The following is a 23,838-nucleotide window of genomic DNA, read 5'->3' as shown; positions in this document are numbered from 1 at the left end:
AGATCATGTGTGAATCCCAGGAGACATCCGTGTTGGTAACAATTTATTAGGTATCATATTAGGAAACCAGAACTCATCAATAAATGTAAATTGGCCTACATGGTATCCTCAAAAGACAAGGAAGACTGAAGAGAATTAGTAGATTGAACTAAAGAGGCCTGACAGAAAAGAAAGAAAAATGGAATCTCTAAGATTCAAAGGCAACAACGTTGCTAAAATAAGGCCAAGATTCCAAGCAATGGAAGAAATGTGAGAGCAAAAATGTTTATTAGAAGGAAAAAAAAAAAAGTTACTGACACAATGAATGGACCTAGTTAAAAGTTAAATTAATATATTAGAAAACCAACTCAAGAAATTCATTTGAAAGTCAATCCAAAAAATCCAGAGATAAAAATATGAAAGAATAAAGAAACATGAGAATAGTCACAGGAGATAGACTCTTTTCATATTAGGAAACCAGAGAGAGAATGGAATGGAGGAGGCACCAGTAGAAGATCCAAGGATAGCCAGGCACGGTGGCTCACACCTGTAATTCTAGCACTTTGGGAGGCCGACGCAGGCAGATAGGAAGTCATGAGATCGAGACCATTCTGGCCAACGTGGTGAAACCCTGCGTCTACTAAAAATACAAAAATTAGCTGGGCGTGGTGGTGTATGCCTATAGTCCCAGCTACTTGGGAGGCTGAGGCAGGAGAGTTGCTTGAACCTGGGAGGCAGAGGTTGCAGTGAGCCGAGACTATGCTACTGCACTCCAGCCTAAAAAAGAAGAAGATCTAAGGATACATCCCCGAGCTGACATTTTGAAAAGATTCACAACCCAAATCTTGGATATACAGTTTAAAATCACTTAGTAAGTGCCAGAAGAAATTATTAAAAACAGATTTATGTCTGGAAATAATCTTAGTAAATTTTCTGAATGCCCTAGAAAAATAGAAAACTGTGTCCATTTCGTAGTTGGAAACAACATTACCTACCAAAGAGAAAGAATCATATTAGCCTTAGGCCCCTTTGTTGGCCATTCTCAATATCAGAAAATAAGATCATGTTGCCAGGATTCTGAGGGAAGAGAATAGACCCTTGATTTCTAAACTCAGACAAGCTACTGTTCATGTGTGAAGGCAAAGGAAAGACATTTTCAGTCATGCAGTCTTAAATGGTAAAAAGCCATATATGATTACTGAAAAAATGCATCCTTAAAAACCTGTAAAATATATTCTTGTGAAGTCAATAGTTTTAAGTTCTGTGTAAAATCTCTACCCCTTCTTCCAAACACCTTATGGTAGAGGGTAGGAAATATTACATTTTAACTTGCTGCTTCGTAGTGTTCCAAAGAGGAGTGAGAAAATCAGAGAAGACTGCCCTTTCAGGATGAGGTCTGGCCCCTGCCTCTTGAGCCTCCACCCTCCATAACCAAGCTTTGCATCTGACCCTAAAGCTGTGAGAAATAGCCATGCTCTCTCAGGAAGCTGGCCCTTCACAAGCTGCCCCCGCAGCCTGGTCCTGCCTTTGCCGTGGGTCCTCTCAACCCTCCACTGTCACCAACCTCCTCCACCTGAATGGGGTGACCTCTGCATATGCATCTACAGACCTGCCCCCGCCCCTCGTTATGTTTCTTATGCTATGGTGTCAGGGTCCGTCAGGGAAGCACAGTCACCATGCATGTTATGGAATGAGGGATTTATTTCCGGAAATGGACCTTACACAATTGTAGAAGGAGCTTGGAAACAGAAGACAAATAGGAGGACCAGAGGAGTTCCTGACAAGTCAACTTGAGAAACCAAGCCTGCCCACCTTTTGAAGTGGAATAGCTAAGGAGTAACTCATGGAAGCTCTAAGAGAAGCTTTACCTCTGTGCAGCCCCTGTGGCTCTGAAGCCAAGAACCCTGCAATGAACATGGGGCCGCCACTGGTCATAGGATCAGCAGTAGGGGTGTGGAATGGAGGCAATCAAGGCCAAGCTGGAAGCCCCTGGGCATTGCTGCATTTTTCTATCACTGACTGACGACAATGACCCCTTCCTCACTTCTGCCTTCCAAAATTAAGTGCAAGTTCCTTTTTTGATCAACCCTAACTTGGAACCACAATAAAGGGATTCTGGGAAACATGTTTCCCAGTGTTAACTAACTTGTCACAATACGAAGCACCACACTTTTATTAGTAATTAGCTTGTCTACTCCCTCTGCTAAACTGAATTCATTATGAGCACAGAATGTATTTTTGCCCCTCAATCATTGATGATCCCTTTGGTGAATGAATGAAAACTTGAGTGTAACAAATACACTTATTGATAAATGTATACATTGATGTACATTGATAAATACAGTATATACATTGATGACCTGCTTCTGTCACTTCATATTAAAAAGCATGCATGAGTGTGGTGGCACAAGCTTGTAATCCCAGCTACTTAGGAGGCTGAGGCAGGAGGATCACTTGAACACAGGAGTTGGAGGCTGCAGTGAGCCATCATTGCACAACTGCACTACAGCTTGGGTGACAGAATGAGACCCTTACAAAAAAAGCATGCTTGTTCTCTTTTATGTAATTTCAATTGCAATTCCAGTATAGATAAAATAATTTCAAACAGAATAAGGAGAGATGCTACAATTCAACTTCACCACCAAAGCTACTACTAACCTACCAGTTGTACTGAATGAAGATATTTGCCCAGGCCCTTACACTTCCACTAATGCTTAATGAATTTAGTTACATGAGATACTGTTCTACGAAACACATACCATATTTTGCTAAATCTGAAACACATTTTTAAAACATTTTAACAATGCTAAAATGGAGATGCATCTTAAAATCAGTGCTAGCAAACCCTTTACTTGGCATTATTGTTTCTTCATTAGTGGCACATGAAAGAATGCTGTGTCTTACAAGGGAGATTCAATGAAATATGCCAGTTGAGTAGGAATTAATTTCTGTTTCCTGGTTTGTAGTATGGAGGAAGTAGTATATTTTTACAGATTTAATTTTAGGAACAGTGAATAATTTTTGTTATATTTTCTCAAGAATATTTGCAAGATTAAGGCAGAAATGGAAGACTTGCATAAAATCTAAAGCCTTTTACAAACGTCGTGTTACGTTGTTAATGTTTTTGTGGATGTTGACTAGTAATTGCTAACTTCTGATCCTCATTTTTCCTATGTAGCCTTCTTAAAGCACTTATACTCATTTTCAGTTGCATCTGAATTCTGCATTTCTTTCTAAACAGGAAAGGATTATTTTGTGGTTCCTCAGTCTTAACTAACTAAACCTGAGAAGATTCAAACCATGAGAACCTTACATTTAATATCAGATTTATTTTATTTTCAGTAATAGATACTATCACAATTTGGAAACTAACAGGAAGCATGTGTCTGGGAAAAAAAATCTGATTAGTCTTTAAAATGGGAACCAGAGTAGCTTCTTACATTGTCTATGTCAAGTAGACTGTTCTCTTGCTGTTTTCTACAAAGACCAAATAAATATTTAGGGATTGTGTTAACATAAATGTAAGTCAAGAAATGTTAGGATTTTTTGGCTTGTTGAAATGAAAAAAAAACAAGTTGAAAATTCTTTAAGAAGTGTGTTTCTACTAAAATGGTATTAAGTAGTCATTTTGGAGTGAAAAATAGTATAAAATGTTTAAGGACTATATAGAAATTATTGCATATGCTTTGTTTTCACTGAAGAGCAATGGAAGTTTATTAAAACCAACATTTGAGAAGCAGTATAATTTGCACTTGTATGAGGCACCAACTCTAATTTATTATCAGTAATAAATCCATTTTGTCTCAGATTAGGAAATGTGGAGTCATCTCGGCAGTTTGTTGAAGCCAAAACATTGTTTAATATGGTTTTCCAGATTTTATACATCAGTATTTATCTGACTCACCTTTTAATCTCACCTCACACTTAGCATTGTGCTACACGTGAAGGACACACTCAGTCAAAGTTAAAATGCAGAAGACAAGATGGTTCCATGCACTTGATAGACACAATAAAGATTCTATTTGTGTAATGGGCACATTCAGGAAAAATTGAAACATGGAAGGCAAAATGTTTTTAGTCATTTTTTATTAATACTTGACTTTTGTCCAAACCATTCCAGGGATAAAAGAGGCTAGAGTTTATGATTTAATCTTTAATATAACTCTTGCATTTTCTCTAAAGAATAATTGATCCTAAACTTTTATTTAATGCACACAATATTTATGATCTGCTGATTAATATAATTTGAATGGGGTCCTGTGGAATAAATTCCAACAATGACTTCAGTTGAATACACACTTGAACATTTTACCCTCAGCTTCCTTTCCTGTTATTTTAAGGTTGTCTTCAACATAAATAAATACATGCATGGTATGAACAATTGGCGAATGCAGAAAAGTAGAAGAAAATATATATCCCACCCAGAGTCTCAATAAAATTCTTGAGTTCCAAAAGTTTTCTTCAAAAATCTTTAGAGATTGTTACAAGTGTCCTCTGAGAGGAAATGGAACTTTATTCTTTTGTAGGGGTTATTTCTATCTTTTGTACTATGATGCGCAGCGCTTGTAGGATTCTATCTACAATCTATCAAGATGAATATATGTGCCCATCTTTTGGCATATTCAACAGGCACTGACTCTCTTTTCCTCTCCAGTCTCTGTTCATGATGAATGTGCATGCCTTCTGACTGAGAGAGTGCATTTTCCATTGGTCTTGACAGCTTCCCCATCTTCCTCTTTCTTATTCTCTGTTTATTCTTTCCCCTCCCCCTACTCTACCCTCTCTTCCTACTCTGACTTCCCCTTCCCTTGCCCTGCTCTTCCTCTTCTCCACTCCTCTTCATCTCCTCCACCTGTGTTTCCTCTCCTTTTCTCTTTCCCTTCTCCTCCCCTCCCTTCTTCACAGCTTTTCTTTTCTACTTTACGTTCCTCCCTCCTTCCCCTGCTTGGAATCCCTGAATGGAGAAAATCTAAGAACTAGAGGAAAAGAAGTATAGGACAAGATTATAAACTCTTTCTAGATGGTTTTCTCTGAAGAGGAGAAATGGAACAGGATAGATCAAAGGCTCCTGTAAGGTGTGGAAACTGATGGAGTTGAAGCACTTGAAGGAGCGATCCAGGAAGGTAAGAGGTGATTGTGAGAGACTAGGAAACTTGGACTGGTGACAGTGAGGTCTAGAGGGCATGGCAATTGTAGGAACTGAGGTAAGGTGAAGGACATGATTGTTAGAAAAGAAGAGATTAGGAATATGACTCCAGGATGCCAGAATGATCATTTACATAGCTGTGGAAATCATTAAAGGGTGTGTGTGTGTGTGTGTGTGTGTGTGTGTGTGTGTGTGAGAGAGAGAGAGAGAGAGAGAGAGAGACAGAGAGAGAATTTAAAAGATGTTGGTTATATAATATGATACTTCAAAGGAGCTGGAAGTTTTTGGGAAGGAAGGAGAGAGAATGATCTGGGAAGATAATAAGGAGCAACAGAGATACCTCTTCACCTCCAGTCCCTGTTATAGGGACAATGCAATTTTCATTAGGGTAATACAATGTAGGAAAAAGTAGCTCAAAAGGAAGTTTAGGGTATGAGGGGATTTACTGAAACTGATCACTATTCCACAGGGCAGGTGCAAGGGTCTGTGGGGATAGATTTGGATCATAGCTGTATGTGGATAAGCCTGGTGGATGGGGGATGACTAGGGAGCCTTGGGCTTTCTAAGAGATTGCCATCAACAGGAATAAGGCATGATTGAATTAACAGGAAATGGACTCTAACACACATTTTTGGGTTTCAATGGGCAGTTGAGGACTCTTACTAGGAAAACTCAGAGTACAGACATCGTTTGGGAATCTGCAGAGGCTGGAGTGGTGTGAGTGCTCTCCTGTAGCTTCTCTGATGTAGTGTTGAGGACAGAGACTCAAAGGTGGCAGAACTGCAGAAATGCAGGTTTCTCTGGGTACCCGATGGCACCTTTTCTGATGGTGATGTTGAGGCTGGCTGAGGTGTAGAGGCATTTTCAGCATTCACAGTTTAGTGAATATCCTTCCTACTGCTTTCTCATGGTGAATTCAAAGAAGGTGAAGAAAACTATGTCACCAGTTGTGCCTGCTCACTTCTCTGGCCAGGAAAATGTGCTCCTAGATATATGCTTTAACCCTGAGTACATTTGGAGCACACATACATCCAATGAGACAAGAGAGGGGAAAGAGCTTTCCCTAAAAATTTAACAAAGGAGAAGGTCATGGATGCTGGGCAGAAGGAATTAGAAATTGTGTATAGCTACTATCATGGACCCAAATAACAATGTCTTATGCCAATTGAGGATTCATTTTCTTTCAACTAGAAGAAGGACAGAAGTAGGTGATCCACTGTTATAAGAGACCCGGATTTCCTATACTTTTTGTTTTACAATCATGGTGCATGATACATTCCCATAGTATCATATACTTATACTTTAGTATGCTGGGCTACCATTCCTCATGTCTGTATTGTGGAAGAAAAGGAGAGGGAAGCAGGTAAGGGAAAGAAGTACTCTCTCAGTTGAGACAGCCCTCTTCAAAAAGCTTTCTGAGAAGTCCTGCTCAATATCAGTGTATCTGATTAGTTGAGGTAGAGAGTTGTAATCTTCTCGTGGGTCATATTACTATGCTTGATAAAACTGGCAAGAATAGCTATTGGTTAGGCAACTATAAGTCTCTACCACAGCAACAAAAATAAACAAACTGTTATTAATGCATAAGTCCAGATTAGCATCATGAACTATGATTGGCAGGAATACATGTGGGAAGGAGAAGTGAAAAAGCTAGAAGAACAAGAGTTGCGTTAGACAGTAGCATAATGGAACTGAAGACTGCAGAAGTTGGGCAGTTTTGCGGAGGCTAACACTATTAGAAGGCCTAGCATATGACCATGAGGTCTATGAACCAAGCTGATCATGAATCTAAAAACTCTGTCCTGGGTAAGACCTCTTCCTTTTGTTGGAATGTAGCCTGAAAAACTCACAGGAAAGGCCCGGCTAAGAGTGTCAGGTGCCTCCCTTTTGTAGTCACCTCCAATCTGTAGTTACTATCTTCTATATAGGGTCAGGCCCTTTAGATGGATTAAGTTTCCCACCTGTGGGCAGAGGGCTACATGCAGTGATATTATTTGGGCAATGCATTTGATAAAACATGAACTTTCTTTTTTTTCCCATTTGTTTATTTTATTGCATTTTAGGTTTTGGGGTACATGTGAAGAACATGCAACATTGTTGCATAGGTACACACGTGGCAGTGTGATTTGCTGCCTTCCTCCCCATCACCTACATCTGGCATTTCTCCCCTTGCTATCTGATAATCTGGTAATTTTATGATTTGACCTTAGCAAAGGAAGACCTCTCAAAGGTATTCTGGTCTCAATGGCCCTGTCTTGCAAATAGTTTTAGCTGGCTGGGAATACTTGAGGAACTGTTAGAATGTGGCCTAGTTATCTCTCCCCAGCTCCCCACCCCCCACAGTCCCTCCCCTATTTCCCCCCAACTGACCCCAGTGTGTAGTGCTCCCCTCCCTGTGTCCATGTGTTCTCATTGTTCAACACCCGCCTATGAGTGAGAACATGCGGTGTTTGATCTTCTGCTCTTCTGTCAGTTTGCTGAGAATGATGGTTTTGTAGGGACATGGATGAACCTGGAAAACATGAACTTTCAATTGTACCATAAGAACTCAAAAGATGGTGGTGTATTATGTATCATTTGCCATTTTGAGAAAAGAAAATCGTCTTGCTTGCAATGTGCAGACATTACCAAACTTACAATTATTATTTTAATTCTTATTTAATGAAATGTTATCTAATTGTTTTCATTTTATATAGTGAGAACATGCCCTCGTCTCCACCAGCCCAAACATGGCCGCATCAGCTGTTCTACAAGGGAAATGTTCTATAAGACAACATGTTTGGTTGCCTGTGACGAAGGGTACAGACTAGAAGGCAATGATAAGCTTACTTGTCAAGGAAACAGCCAGTGGGATGGGCCAGAACCACGGTGCACAGGTAAGTTTCTAAAAGGTGTAATGCCTTGGGTGATTCATTTCCTCTGCTCTGATTTCTCCAGTATTCTCTGAAGACCTAGAACACAACACTAGCTGGTAATGAGTATAATAAACACACATCCCCATGTACAGGTGCAGGTGTTACAGATGCAAAAACAAATGTGTTGTCCTACTCCTCTCCACTAGTAAAGGAACTTCTACAATGAATTCTATATTCTAATTCACAGAAGCTTATACCTTCAAATGACCATGATTTTTTTCTTAGTTTTAATTGAGGCCAATTTGGATGGATTGCTTTAAAAAGGCAAATGCCACATAATTCTGTTGCTTTGTTAGACCTGTTTTACATTTACCTTCTTGATGGAAGGACAAAACTAGGAACCACTGAATCTTAAAAGTTGCTTTATTATTAAACAAGAACAAATAAAAATAACTGAACATTCAACTGAAAAGTTAAGGAAAAAACAACTGCAAGAAAAATTGAAAGAAGGATATAACAATCATTGTTTAAGTAAATGAAAAATAACTATAAAGGGAGAAGGGATGCAGTAGAGTAATTAAGAAGCAAAGCTTTAAATAAAGTAATAAAATAGAATTTAAAATATAAGCAAGAAAAATTCAAAAATAAAATTTTTCTAAGAAATTCCCATACCATACAGCCTGGCCCAAATAATGGAAAACCAGCCAATTCATATTCTTAAACTATAATTATTTGTTAAACTGACAATTATTACCAAAAAAATAGAAAGTTATAGACCAACCTTATGTATAACTATAAAAGCAAACATACTATCAACCCATATTGAAAAAAGAATAGTCTGCCAAAACAAGTAGAGTCTATTCTAGGATTGCAAAAAGAAGTTAAAATTAAGTAATCTATCAATATAATAAATTACTTCATTATATCATATTGGAAGAAAATTGTATGGTTGCTTGGAGCATAAAAATTCATTATCATTTAAAACACATTTTCAGTAAAAATTTTTAAAAATTCATATTGATATAATTCATTTAATAAAAAATGTCAATCTGAAACCTGCAGCCACTTATGGAGAGACAAATAGATAGTCTTATCAAATCTGGAAAAAGAAAAATATACTCACATTGTTTAGTACCATTCTCTAAGCTTTAGTGTTGTGAGAAATTATGAGATTAGAGATATTGGGATTCAAAATCATCATCATTTGGAGACTATAAGTCTATCCCCCACCCAAAAAACAGAGTGAATCTGCTAATCAATGAGAGTGCATTAAAGCCATAAGAATACCAAATATATCTGCCAGTAGAGATTTCAAAAAAATATTAAACAAACAGCTTTCCTATATACAATGATGAACAGAACATATGGTAAAATATGACATTCAAAGGATCTATGGAAAATATAAAATATGTTAGAATAACCTTAAATAGAAATGTGTGGAATCCGTATTAAGCAAACCAGAAAAATGTTACTGAAAGATGAAAAGAACATTTTAATATTTATATAAAATATTATCAAAGTGTTAAGTTCTTTCCAAATTATGTATTTATATTAAATTATTTATATTTATATATCATTTATATATTATGTTTTATATTTCATAATTTATATATATTTATATTAATTATATTAATATAAATACATATATATTTAGGTTACGTCCTTTCCAAATTTATGTAAGGAGAGAACATATTACATATATATGTATTACATATATATGTAATAGAAATAACATATTACATATATATGAATGTAATATATTTCATATATACATAAAGAATTTAACTTTTACATATGTGTAAAATATATATATACACACACACATGCACACACACACACACACATATGTAAAATGCAAACTCATTCAATAGCCTAAAAGAGATTTTCTTTTTTGACCTTTTGGAATTAGGTAGTGATTCTAGGATTCATCTAGAAAAATACTATAGTCAAAAATCACTAAAATCAGTTTGAAAAAGAGTAATAGGAATAGTAAATAGAAAATAGCTCTACCAGGTTTTTAAATATTTTTTAATCTGCAAAGATTAACAATATGCAAGGACTGCCATACAGAGTATAATTAAGGAAGGATCACAGGTCAATTGAGGAAAACTTGATTTATTCAGCTGATTATAAGGGAAAAGTGACTGGCTCCTTGTGAAATACAAAACATAATAAAGTTTTTTCTGTATGTTTTTAATTTACACTGAACACCAAAATAAATTCTTCATAGGTAAAAGATAAAACCATTAAAACCTAGAAAAGACTATATTTAACACATGTAAGTGAATGCTAACTAATCTCAGAACTTACTAAGTATAAAAGCAATGGAAATACTTTTTTAAAAAACTCAGTAGATTAGACTTTATAAAAGTTAAAGACGTGTTCATTGAAAGTACCATAAACAAGCAAAAAGAAAAAAAAATCTTCAACAACTTTGATAGCCAAAAAATTTTTTTCTTACTTTATATAGAGCCAGCCCTAAATAAAGGATAGCGAGTCCCACATCGTCGTCATATTTGAACCACAAATTTAGCTTTGATTTTCCTGTTGATCAAAGTAGACTAGGAGGTCTGGGCAGGCATGCAGTTCACACTGCAGAAATAAATAGACAAACATTTCTCAGGAAAAGAATGGCTTTTGCTGCGCAGTTTGGAAAGAGATTATTTCACAGAGGAAATATGACAGTGGAGTGATTAGGAGCACATGGATTTTGCCATTTACTTGTGTGGTGACCTTAGGGAAGTTACTGGTGTGCTCAGTTTTCATTTGTAGTTGGAATACTTCTTACAGCATATGATTAAATAAGTCAATACATGCAAAGTGCTTGGAATAATGCCTGGGACATAGTAGGTACTGAATAAATGTTAGCTATTTATTCAGTTATTCCAATAATATGGAAAATACAGACTAAAGATGTGAGTAATGCTGCCAGCAGATTCTCTACTACACAAAACAACTGTGCATTGGGTGTGTGCACGCACCGCCCACCTCACATACACTGTATTAAGTCCTAGCCTTGACTTTCCATTCTATCTGCATTCTGCCTAATTCATCTGCTATTCTTTTTCTTTGCTAAATATAGCATCAAGGTCAAGGCCCTTAATATAACACAGTGCTTTTAGGAAGGCTATCAGAAACTTCTCTCATCATACAGTTGCTTAAAAATAGCACCAAAATGCTCATAAAATAAAGACTGCTGAATATATCACTTAATCCATGAAATAAGGAATTCAATTTACTACTTTCCACTTCTAAGCCATAGCATAATATTCTGCAAACCAAATGAATGTGCTCCAAGCAAATGATAAAAATCATAATCAGTGTTGATTAAAATACCAGAAGTTTTAAAAAGTTTCGATGCACTGGTAGAAATAGCAAAAGATAACTAAGGATGTATATGTTAGTGTTATTTACAATACATGATATGTTCAATGTCATATATAGTTATCATTTAGCAATTTATGTAAATTCCAAGGCAGCATAATTGTATTTTTCTTGGGTAAAAATAATCCATGGCATTTGCAATTTGTGGGAACATGAATAACATTCTCTGTCATTTCTCTACTGTAGAGCGCCACTGCTCCACCTTTCAGACGCCCAAAGATGTGATCATATCTCCTCACAACTGTGGCAAGCAGCCAGCCAAATTTGGGACGATCTGCTATGTAAGTTGCCGCCAAGGGTTCACTTTATCTGGAGTCAAAGTATTGAGATGTACCACTTCTGGAAAATGGAATGTTGGAATTCAGACAGCTGTGTGTAAAGGTAGGTCTCTATGCTGGTGAGGTTAAAACTCAAATTTTTAAATAATGCCATATGGGTGCAGAATAGGACAATCCTTCTTTGTAACTTTTGCTGCAAACCCATAATAATATGGTAGGTTTTACCTCAATATGCACCGTGAGGATTTCTGGTTCAGTGGTGGATTTACAAAATCCAATTACAAAATGCCAGACAATGACAGAAGAAATACACAAATAAGGAAAGTAGAGCTGAAAATCAGATAAGTTTTCCATAAGACTACAATCTTTAGGGAAGTCTTGGTCTGTATAAAGCAGATGAGACTGAATTGATTTAAAAAAAAAAAAAAAAAAAAGCTATCAGCACTTTGAAACCTGGCATCACACTTCATTCACAAGAGGACATTGCCATTTTCCCCACAACAAGAACAGACCACTATGAAAAAGGAGTTGTTGAAAACAAGAAAGAGTTCTTATAAGTTAAAATAAAGAATGTCATAGCTATCTGTAAGAGAAGGAAAGGGACAGATGAATGGAACGAATGCTATGGAAAACAGTATTAGTAATTTAAAAGACCAAACTGAGAGTTTCCTCACAATGGAGAACTGAATGAGTAAACAAAGAAAGCACTTCAATTTCCTAATTGATCAAACGAAGAAGGTGGAAGTTAAGGGATACCAGTGACAGAAGGAAAAACCCTAATATCCATTTAATAAGGAGTTCCAGAAGGAAAGAGGAGAGGAGATGGAGGAGAAGTGAAGAAAATTTCTCTGAGCTAGAGAATGGCTTAATCCTTTAGAACACAAATAGCTTCTACGTATTGGGTTGGCATGTTTTGACTATTCCTAGTGAAATTTCTGAGTTGTAGAGTTAATGAGAATATCTTAAATAAGCTTCCAGGGAGAAAGAAAGAAACTGCACAAAAGAAACAAGAATTAGATTCACATTACCTATCTCATTTACAACTTTAAATGCCGCAAGGAAATGTAGCAATGTGTACAGGATATGGAGAGCAAATTAATATAAACTTTAGATTCCAAGTCTGGTCAAGCATGAATGGAAAATCAAATACTTTTTAAAAATTTTTTCAGAGTTAATACACTACTATGTGTTCCTATGGGAGAATATTGTCCAAGTATAAGCCCCTTTGATAAAAAGAAAATATAAATTCAACAAAATTTTGAAGAAACAAGAAGATATGAGACACAATGAAATCAATTCTGATGTATTCAGCCAGTAGTTACAGAAGACCTAATTTAACATAACTTAAAATAAAAGATGTATTTTACTATATAGTTAAAACTTCAGCACTACCATGACTGGTGTGCATCTGTGTAATGTTAGCACATCTAATTCAGCACCTAAAGTATAAAGTAAAAAATATCATTGGCTTTAATTTGTTGTTTGCTTTGACAGTACATTTCAGTTTCTGCTAGTTAATTCTACTTGACAGCCTCATTTTCAAGTGTAGTTTTTTCCTGTCATAGTCAGCATTCATTTTTAAATTTATTTCATCCAAAAATTATTTCTCAAGCTCCTATTACATGCCAGGTACCATATAAGACAGTGGGACAAGACATCCTAACCTTCAAATAACTTAAATTCTACTGAGGAAGAAAATTCAATTTCAAAATAGCTTGTTGAGTTTTATGGTTGGGAAGTCCAGAGGGCTACAGGAAGTTGTGGAGTGGGCACCTCACATGGGCCTGTGGAATCAGCAGGAGCTTCCTGAGGAGCTGTGTCTAAGCGGAGAGTTCAAGGGCAAGTAGTACTCATCCAGGTAAAGGGAAAATAGGGCACTAATTCAGGCAAATAAAAGAACATGGGAAAGGCCTAGGTAAAAGAAGGTCATGGCCTGACAGCAACTCGACGTGGAGAGTGAGTTCCAGTAGGAGAAATGGAAGAAATGCGGCTAAGAGGTCAATAGGTACCAGTTCAGGATTGGGCTCGTAAGCCATGCTGAGATAAATGATCGGGAAGACAGGCAGGGGCAGATTCCAAGCAATCAGTAACTGGGATGGACAAATGTGTCACGATGTATAAATATAACTAGATTTTTACCTCTTCTTTAAATGACCTAAAACTACATATCAGTGTATTAATCGATTTGTTTATTTTCTGAGTTAGACGTCGAGGCTCCTCAAATCAACTGTCCTAAAGACATAGAGGCTAAGACTCTGGAACAGCAAGATTCTGCCAATGTTACCTGGCAAATTCCAATAGCTAAAGACAACTCTGGTGAAAAGGTAAGGTTTGTGCAATTATGTGCATCCTTTTTCAAATCAATTATAAATATGCTGCAGATATGTGTGTTGAAGACTTAATAATATACTCATGATAATACTTGTAACAGGCTTCCCTAGAGGGACAGAACTACTAGGGTAGATATATATATGACAGGAAGTTTATTAAGGAGTATTGAATAAGAAACACCAATGCTATCTCTTTCTAATTGAAAAATATACAAGATGAAGTTCACAATAGGCCATCTGCAAGCTGAGGAGCAAGGAAGCCAGTCCAAGTCCCAAAACCTCAAAAGTGGGGAAGCCGATAGTGCAGCTCATGGCCAAGGCCCAAGAACCCCTGGCAAACCACTGGTATAAGTCCAAGAGTCCAAAAGCTGAAGAACTGGGAGTCCGATGATTGAGGGCAGGAAGCATTCAGCATGGGAGAAAGATGAAGGCTGGAAGATTCAACAAGTCTGCTCTTCTCACCTTCTCCTGTCTGCTTTATTCTAGCTGCACTGGCAGCTGATTAGATGGCGCCCATCCAGACTGTGGGTGGGTCTGCCTCTCCCAGGCCTCGGACTCAAATGTTAATCTCCTTTGGCAGCACCCTCCTAGACACACCCAGGAACAAAACTTGGTATTTATCCATGTCTGCTAAGTCCCTTTTGCCATGTAAGATAATGTATTGATAGGTTATAGGGAATCGAACATTGATGATCTTTGTGAGGCCATTATTCAGCCTACCCCATGGGAGAAGAATGTTAAAAGAATAAAAATAGAAATGGAAAGAACCAATTGAGATGGAGAAGTTGAATATACAAGGAAAAGAAGGGACAATCCATTGCAAATGGTTTCTGTTCAGAAAGTGATCAGACCTGGAGCATTACTAAAGGGAAAAATTGAGAGAGTTTTGAAGTTTTCAGAGAATGGAGACGTTTTGAAAAACTCATTCTGAGAAGGAGAGTGAGCAGACCAGAGAGATATACTAGGATTATTTGGCTACTGTTTGGGGTCCATTTGAGTTTTGTGATCTTAAACTTATAGAGAGATAAATCTGCACTATTGTGTGAATTTCTCTGAAATTGATGTGATTCTCTGGCACAAGCATGAAAAATGTAAATAATTGGGTTTCTTTATAATACAGAGTTTTGAAAGAAAAGGGGACAGAGAAACAAGGCAGTTTAGACAATTGGCCAAAAAGAAAAAAAACAAAAACAAAAACAAAAACACTACATTTATTGTAATAATAGAACATGAACTCAAGGCAGGGTAAGAAAGAACAAACGGAAAGAACTCATGATGCTGTCATGAAGATCCTTGTACTATGTCTTTGTCTTTGATTTTTTCCTAAGAAAATTTCCAAAAAGAGAAAATTTCTTGGTAGAAAAATAGGATGCTAAATTATATGTACGAAGTAATCAAAACTATAATTGTGTAACTGATACTGAATAGTCTGAACTAGGAAAGGCACCAGTAGAAAATAACTATTTTTCTACAGTCACAAGCTTTCCAAAATTAAAAACCACTTTCAAGAATTAAAAAGAAGAGTCTTGCTATCTAAATACAAACTTGAATCTTGTATTCACTTCAAAGCTTTTTCCTCTTGCAGCTCAGAGGTGGCCTGAGTGACTTGAAGGGGGAGCAATAGATGCTCTTTTCCTCCTTCCATGCCTCCCCATCTCTGTTTCTGACTGTAGCTGCAATTACGTATGGAAGGAATATAGTCTTTTAAATAAAGTTTTAAAAATATGCATAAGCCTTTCATTACCTAATTACCTGTGGCAAAAAAATAATAGTATCTACTGTGTTTCACCCAAGTAAAATGACCAAGTTATCAGTTTAACTTTTCAGCCGCTTACAGTTTGTTGATATAATCTGGGATTCTTGTTCTAATTTATTATAGATTAATTAATATAGTTTTTTACATTATGTATATTCTTTTCCAAAAATCATAACCTTTGATAACACTTAACAACCACAATTTTTCAGACTGAGTCTGTGTTTACATAGTTTTGGTGTTTGTTGGCAGTTCTTCACACCATGACTTTTCTCTCTTATGGGGGATTTGTTGTGATTCATCTCATTTGGTAGGTTCAAAATCCATTGTTTCAGAAAAAGTGCATACACATGGTATATCTACTAAGCCTTTGCATGTACAAGAACATCTTTTATTTCCAGACTAGCATTTAATGACTAAGAGAAAGATAATATAGGCTGATCATTTTCTTTTTTTAGCTAATCTGCTTTTTAAAATTTTATTTCTGAATGCTGTGGGAATTTTTTATTGCATGTTAAGTCATCTGGGATTTGTTTAAGTGATGCTTGTTCTTTATGAACTTTGGTACATCAAGAGTCCTTTTATATACAGTCATAGATTTCCTCAAATCAAAGTTTTCTTCCAAATCTTACAACATTTTTCCTATTCCATTTGTTGTGTGTGATTTTTTTTTTTTTTAGGAACACTGATGATTCATAAGTTATACCTCTAATTTCTGTAATTTCTGTTCTGTATGTCTATTATCTATTCCATGATTTGTATTCTAAGTTTTCCTCTATGTCCTGAGTGAGACTTTTAAACTTATCCTTTGTATTCCTGATTTAATTTCCTGGACAAAATAACTATTTGAGTACTAAGATACAGATAAAGTCACACACACACACATACACACACCATTCTATAAAATATGTAATGCCATATATATTAATAGGTTACTTAAAAAAAGGGATTCTGCTTAAAAGCAAGATAAAATGTAAAATATTTATGTTTTTATTTAAAAATAAATGTAAATGGCACCTTAAAGGAAAATATCAAACATTGACGGGTGTAATAATGAAATAAAATGGAAATACATGCCATATTTGTAGATTAAAAAACAAAATACTTTGTTCTAATTTTTCTGAAGAAAAAAAGCAAAATATTTATAGAATAAGTGTATTTTACAGGCACCATTCACATATTTTTGAGCATGAAAAATGATTCTGGAGTGGAAATTAGAAGAATACCTAAATTAAAGTATCAAAAAGAATAATAAGAAACAACTGAAACAACTGAGTCCATCAGAAATCAAATCAAAATATCTAATAAAATAAAAACACCAGAATGGTACAGTACCATTCCATAATAGATAAATTTTAAAATATCATAAAGGAAGATCAATGAGTGATTTTTAAGATGTAAAGTTATAGTCTCAAATCATATCACACAGAAAATATATTTCCAAATTATAGTTTAAATCATTAAAAAAGCTACCATCAAATATATTTGGATGCTTATCAAATCATTTCATGAATGGCTTTCTAATCTTACTTCAAATATTTTTTAAACTATAGTGAAAAATAAATATATCTGACTACAAAATATTTTTAAATTTGTTTTGAAAAAAACTTTTAAATTAGAAGACAAATACCAAACTAAAGAAAAATGCTTCAACCTTGTCAAAGGTTAGAATGTTATTACATAACATACTAATAACATTTGATTTTAGTACATCGCAATTTTTCAATGGATAAAGAAAATAAACATACAATTCAAGAAGGAAAAAATATAATACATGCAAACATGAGAATTTAATCTTAGCATGTGGCATTAAGAAACAGTTAATTAAAACAATGACCTGGTGCCACATTTTAGACTTATCAAAAATGGATAATATTTAACATAGATCAGAAAATGTGCAGGGGAACTTTGACACTGGTTGACAGTAGGAATATGAATTGTTACCATACATGGAAAAGAAATTTTATATTATCTACTTATAAAATGTTAATGTTTGGGGTTAATAATTCTATTCATGGAATTCTTTTATAAGGAACTAATAAATAAGCAAAATAAGCCAAGCACAGAAAGACAAATATCTAAAGAGCAAAAAAAAAAGTGGATCTCATGAAGATAGAGAATAGACTGGTGGTTATCAGAGGCTGAAAAAGGTGGAGGGAAGGCGAGCTAAGAGAAGTGAATTAATAGGTATGAATATATGTTTTGATAGAAGTCATAAGACCTCGTCTTACATATGTAAAGCATAGGTGACTATGCTTCACAATAATCTATTGTATACTCTAAAATAGCTAGATGAGAAGAATTTTAACGGTTCGAGCATAAGAAAAGATAAATATTTAAGGTGACGGATATCTGAAGTACACTGATTTGATCTTTACAAATTATATGAATGTGTGAAATTATCACACGTACCCTGAAACTATGTACATCTATTATGCATCAAAAAAGAAAAGAAGAAGAAAAAATATTTTAAAATTATTTTTTCAAAACTGTTTACAGTGGAAATGTTTGGGTCAAACTAATATCCTTCAATGGATTTTTCTTAAATTATCATATATTTATCTACAGAACATTATGGAAACGTTTAAGAATCATCTTAAGTTCTAAAGACTATATAAAATCATAAAAAATGTTTTAAGATATTATGTTGAAACACAAAGGAACAACATTTCAAATGTGTACCAATTCTGTAAACCATATAAATAGAATAATCTGGAAATAAATGTGCCAGAAAACTGTGCCTTTTTCCTTTCCTTTATATGAAATACTGTATCATTGTTAACATTACTAATAATATGTAAATCAAAAAAGAATAAGTGCACTTTTTACATTAACTTTCAAAATATTTATGTATCTCCAAAAGGTGTCAATCCATGTTCATCCAGCTTTCACACCACCTTATCTTTTCCCAATTGGAGATGTTGCTATTGTATACACAGCAACTGACCTATCCGGCAACCAGGCCAGCTGCATTTTCCATATCAAGGTTATCGGTAAGTGATACAGTTTGGCTGTTTTCCCACCCAAATCTCATCTTGGATTGTGGCTCCCATAATTCCCATGTGTCATAGGAGGGATCCAGTGGGAAGTAATTGAATCATAGAGGTGGCTCTTTCCCGTGCTATCCTTATTCCGTGAATAAGTCTCACGAGCTCTGACGGTTTTATAATGGGGAGTTCCCCAGTACAGGCTCTCTTGACTTCCACCATGTAAGATGTGCCTTTGCTCCTTCTTTGCTTTCTGCCATGATTGTGAGGCCTCCCCAGCCATGTGGAACTGTGAGTCCATTAAAACTCTTTCCTTTATAAGTTAGCCAGTTCCAGGTATGTCTTTATTAGAACAGCATGAGAACAGACTAATACAGTAAGTCTTCATAAAATCATTTGGGCAGGTTTGTGAAAGCAATCCAGAACCTCAGAGACCACTTCTTCTTTATGGTCAATGACTCCCTTTTCACTGATTCTTCTAAATGGCAATGAAACCTGCTCAAAACACTCCCTGTTTGAAACCTATATACCCTTTAACCATCACCACTTCTCTTGATTTCTTCCCATAAAGCCCACATGAAAGTTCCCAATGCTTGCCATGTCTTTCTTCTTAATTGCCGTTTATTCTGAGTCACCCAAGTCTGGCTTTTGTCCCCCTTCACTCATATAAACTACTGTCATTACAGTCACCAATGATCTCTGGTGTTACTCTGCACACTTTTTGGTCTTCATTTTACATAATCATTCCTCATATTTTACATTTTAAATTTTTTTCAGAGATAGGGTCTTACTCCGTTCTCCAGATTGGAGTGAGTGCTGTGCCACAATCATAGCTCACTGCAGCCTCAAATTCCTAGGCTCAAGCAATCCTCCTGCCTTAGTCTCCAGAATAGCTGGGACTACAGGCATGTGCCACCACACCCAGCTAACTTCTTTTTTTTTTTAATTGTTTGTTGAGATGAAGTCTCACTGTGTACCCAGGCTGGTCTCAAAAAACCTGGCCTCAAGCGATCCTCTCACCTTGGCCTCCTAAAATACTGGGATTATATAGGTGTGAGCCACCACACCCAGCCACATTTTACATTATTAACCACACACTTCTTATCAAAACCTTTTCCTTCCCTTAGCTTCTTTGATGTTAGTCTTTCCTGTCTTTTTTTCCCTCTGTTATTTTTACATAACCTTCTTTATTTCTTTTGCAGCCTTCTCTTCATTAGTTCTCAAATGTTGATCATCTCTAAGGTTTCAGCCCCGGCCTTTCTCTCTCTCTCCTCTCTCTCTCTCTCTCTCTCTCTCTCTCTCTTTTCCCTGAGTGGTTTTGTTAATTGACAACTCCCATATTCCTGTTTCTAGTTCAAAGCTCTTTTCTGAAATCTAAACTGGACTCTGAAAGCCTCCTGGACTTTCGCCATATTAATGTTTTATGGGCATTTCAAACTCATCCAAACCTAAATTATTTCCTAGCTCAAAAAAGGACATAACCAATCACCTAGCTACCAACAAAAATATGAGTCATGCTTGACCCCTTGCCCTTTCTCAACAACATCCAAGAAGATATCAGATGCGATTGGTTTCAGCTACCAGATATCTCATTCTCTCCATCCTCATAACCACTACTTCTGATCAGTCCTTTTTAATCTTTTGAGCCTGATTTACTGTATTATCTCTCAGTTGGTCTTCTGCTCATTACCAAAACGAAATACATGGGAAGGTAGGTGACGCAGCAATCTGTAGCGGACAACAAGATGGACTCTGAACGCATGCTGCTTCATGTTAGCTCCATGTTAGCTCCACCGCTTACAGTCAAGGGGACCAGTTGCCACTCTGTGCCTCAATTTCTTTATCCAAAAATAGGATTAGTGAATGTATTGCCTCATAGGGATATTGTGAGATTTTTAATTAGTGATAATCTATAAACCACTGGATCCAGTGCCTGCCACAACTTAAGCTCTGTGTGAAAGCTAGATGATGACATACTGACATTTTGCAATATTTATCTCAGGTCTATTTTTGTTATGTTCATTTTAAAATTTATGCTAAATTCATTTTGTTTTAAAAATGTTAAGTAACTTAGTGAAATAATTAACTTATATTAAACAGTTTCCTTACCCTATACATTACAGGTGTTGGTAAAAGTAGATGGAAAAAAAAATCTAGTAAAAATCAGACTATTTCACAATGCTTAGTTTTTATAAATTCCCTTTTCAGTGTTGTTTTAAACATGAGCTTTGCCAGTTGCATGAAAAATATGTTGGGTTTTCAAAAATATGACACAGTGATTTTAGACTTGGAAATGTTGTTCAAGAGTTTGCCAAGTTTTAATATTTCATAATGAAGAATCAACATAGTGAAATGTCAAATGTGTACTTGAGTATCTACTAGACTTTAACTGAATTTCCAAATTATAAAAGAGAGAAAAGGTCCAGGCTCAGTGGCTCACACCTGTAATCCCAACATTTCGGGAGACCGAAGCAGGTGGATCACCTGAGGTCAGAAATTCGAGACCAGCCTGGCCAACATGTTGAAACCCCATCTCTACTAAAAATACAAAAATTACCTGGGTGTGGCAGCACATGCCTCTAATCCCAGGCTAAGGCAGGAGAATCACTTGAACCCGGGAGATAGAGGTTGCAGTAGGCAGAGATCATGCCACTGCGCTCCAGCCTGGGTGACAGGGCGAGATTCCAACTCAAAAAAAAAAAAAAAAAAAGAGAGAGAGAAAGAGAAGTAAGGAGAAGCAAGATGAAGCAGAAGATGTAAGCAGAAGCAGAGGGAAGTAGGGAGTGAGAGAGAGAGAGAGAGAGACAGAGACAGAGAGAGAAAGAAAATACACCAGATCTTACATTTTTCTTATTTCCTTCAGGGTGTTGGTGTCACCCTGACAAATGAGAGGCAAGCCAGGGACGCTTCTCCTTGACTGCTACAGAGTGCTGTCTCACTCGCTTTGAAGTGGGCGGTCCCTCTCCTTCAGAGATGGTGCATCTGCTGGCACCTCTGATTCTTTTGGCAGTAATTGACTGAGCCTTACTGCCATCCTGCACCTGTAATTTAACTTTAAAATGTCTGAATAAAACCAGATATGCCCAGAAAATATCAGAATATTCAATTGTCATTTCTTTTGGGAAAATAGAGAGTACTGCCAGTTTTGTAAATTTAGCTGTGAATTGACTTGATTCAGCATTCTCAAAGTACACTGACCTGCGGTAAACATTGTTTTATCCTTTATTCAGCAACTTGTTTTGAGCACCTGTTATAAACTAGATCTCTAGTGGAGATCTAACCATGAACAAAACAGATTACATTGCTGGTCTACAGAGTTTACAGTGTAGTAAAGTAATAAACCTAAGGTCTGCACTAATGAAATAACAAACATGAGGAAAAGACAAAAATTGAACACATGTTCACAAGACTTAGTTTAAAATGGAAATCCATATATTCTCACAGGTATGGCTCAGTTAATTTCAGAGTATGTATTTGCATATATCTTGGATAGAAATACTTGGTGTTAATGCTTGTGGCTACAATTTAACAGCTTACTGACCTCAAGTAAGTTTCTTAAGTTTGCCTAGTCTGACATTCCTCATCTACAAAATTAGAAAAATATTTTTGCTGTCTCCCTCAAACCTCAAAGGCATGTAATAAGAACATTTCAGATGTATAAAATGCCTAATTAGATTAAAATTACTTTCTATATACCCTTTTTTAACTTTAAGTTCTAGGATACAAGTTCAGGATGTGTAAGATTGTTAACATAGGTAAATGTATGTGCCATGGTGGTTTACTGCACCTATCAACCCATCACCTAGGTATTAAGCCCCACATGCATTAGCTATTTAGCCTGATGCTCCTCTTCTCCTCCAACCCCTGAAAGGCCCCAGTGTGTGTGATTTCCCTCACTGTGTCCATGTATTCTCATTGCTCAACTCCCACTTACAAGTGAGAACATATGGTGTTTGATTTTCTTCCTGTGTTAGTTTGCTGAAGATAATGGCTTCCATCTCCATCCATGTCCCTGCATAGGACCTGATCTTGTTCCTTTTTATCTCTGTATAGTATTCTATGGTGTATATGTACCACAATTTCTTTATCCATTCTATCATTGGTGGGCATTTGGGTTGATTCCATGTATTTGCTGTTGTGAATAGTGCTGCAATGAACATACGTGTGCATGTATCTTTATAATAGAATGATTTATATTCCTTTGGGTATATGGCCAGTAATGGGATTGCTGGGTCAAATGCTATTTCTGGTTCTAGGTCTTTGAGAAATCACCACACTGTCTTCCACAATGGTTGAGCTAATTTACATTCCCACCAACATTGTAAAAGCTTTCCTATTTCTCCACAGCCTTGTTAACATCTGTTTTTTGTTTTGTTTTGTTTTGTTTTTTGACTTTTTAATAATCACCATTCTGACTGACATGAGATGATATCTCAATGTGGTTTTGATTTGCTTTTCCCCAATAATCTGTCATGTTGAGCTTTTTTTCATGTTTGTTGGCCGCATAAACGTCTTCTTTTGAAAAGTATCTGTTCATGTCCTTTGCCCACTGGAGTTGTTTGGTTTTTTTCTTGTAAATTTAAGTTCCTTGTAGATTTTGGATATTAGACCTTTGTCAGATGGATAGATTGCAAAATGTTTCCCCATTCTGTAGGTTATCTGTTGACTCTGATGATGATAGTTTATTTTGCTGTGCAGAGGCTCTTGCTCTTTAGTTTTATTAGACCCGATTTGTCAATGTTTGTTTTTGTTGCAATTGCTTTTGACATTTTTGCCATAAAATCTTTGCCCATGCCTATGTCCTGAATAGTATTGCTTAGATTATATGCTCACTTTATTGTTCTTTTCTGATGTCCTCAAAACTCCACCACATTCGATCATGGTTTTGAGACCTGGCTTACACACCCCACCTCATATCCACCCTTCAGCCTGAATTCCAGCAACACAGACTCCCAGTGCTTTAACCTGTACTGTCGCTTTCATCCTTTCTCATTTCCCCACTCTGTTCTTTGTCTTCACCTAGAATTCGTCACCCTTAAATCTTTAGTTCCAGTGTTCTGCCTCTGGACATAACCTTTTGGCCTCCCAGCAATAGCATACCCACACTGGCATCTTGCTTATTCTGC

The 23,838-nt window shown here is 36.2% G+C and overlaps 1 protein-coding gene across 2 annotated transcripts in view; it reads left to right on the top strand.

Annotated features, from left to right (window-relative positions):
• Positions 1-23,838, top strand: part of SVEP1 (sushi, von Willebrand factor type A, EGF and pentraxin domain containing 1) — a 210,982-nt gene that overhangs the window by 66,512 nt on the left and 120,632 nt on the right. For both annotated transcript variants that reach the window (XM_037729541.1, XM_017503374.2), the window contains exons 6-9: positions 7,822-8,001; positions 11,551-11,745; positions 13,848-13,966; positions 18,589-18,718. In XM_037729541.1, coding sequence (XP_037585469.1) covers positions 7,822-8,001; positions 11,551-11,745; positions 13,848-13,966; positions 18,589-18,718 — 624 coding nt within the window. The remainder of the gene's footprint in view (positions 1-7,821; positions 8,002-11,550; positions 11,746-13,847; positions 13,967-18,588; positions 18,719-23,838) is intronic.

Source organism: Cebus imitator, unplaced genomic scaffold (assembly GCF_001604975.1).
Source record: "Cebus imitator isolate Cc_AM_T3 unplaced genomic scaffold, Cebus_imitator-1.0 Scaffold310, whole genome shotgun sequence".
NCBI lineage: Eukaryota > Metazoa > Chordata > Mammalia > Primates > Cebidae > Cebus > Cebus imitator.
The sequence above is the reverse complement of the archived record's forward strand: the minus strand, read 5'-3'. Positions and strand labels throughout refer to the sequence as shown.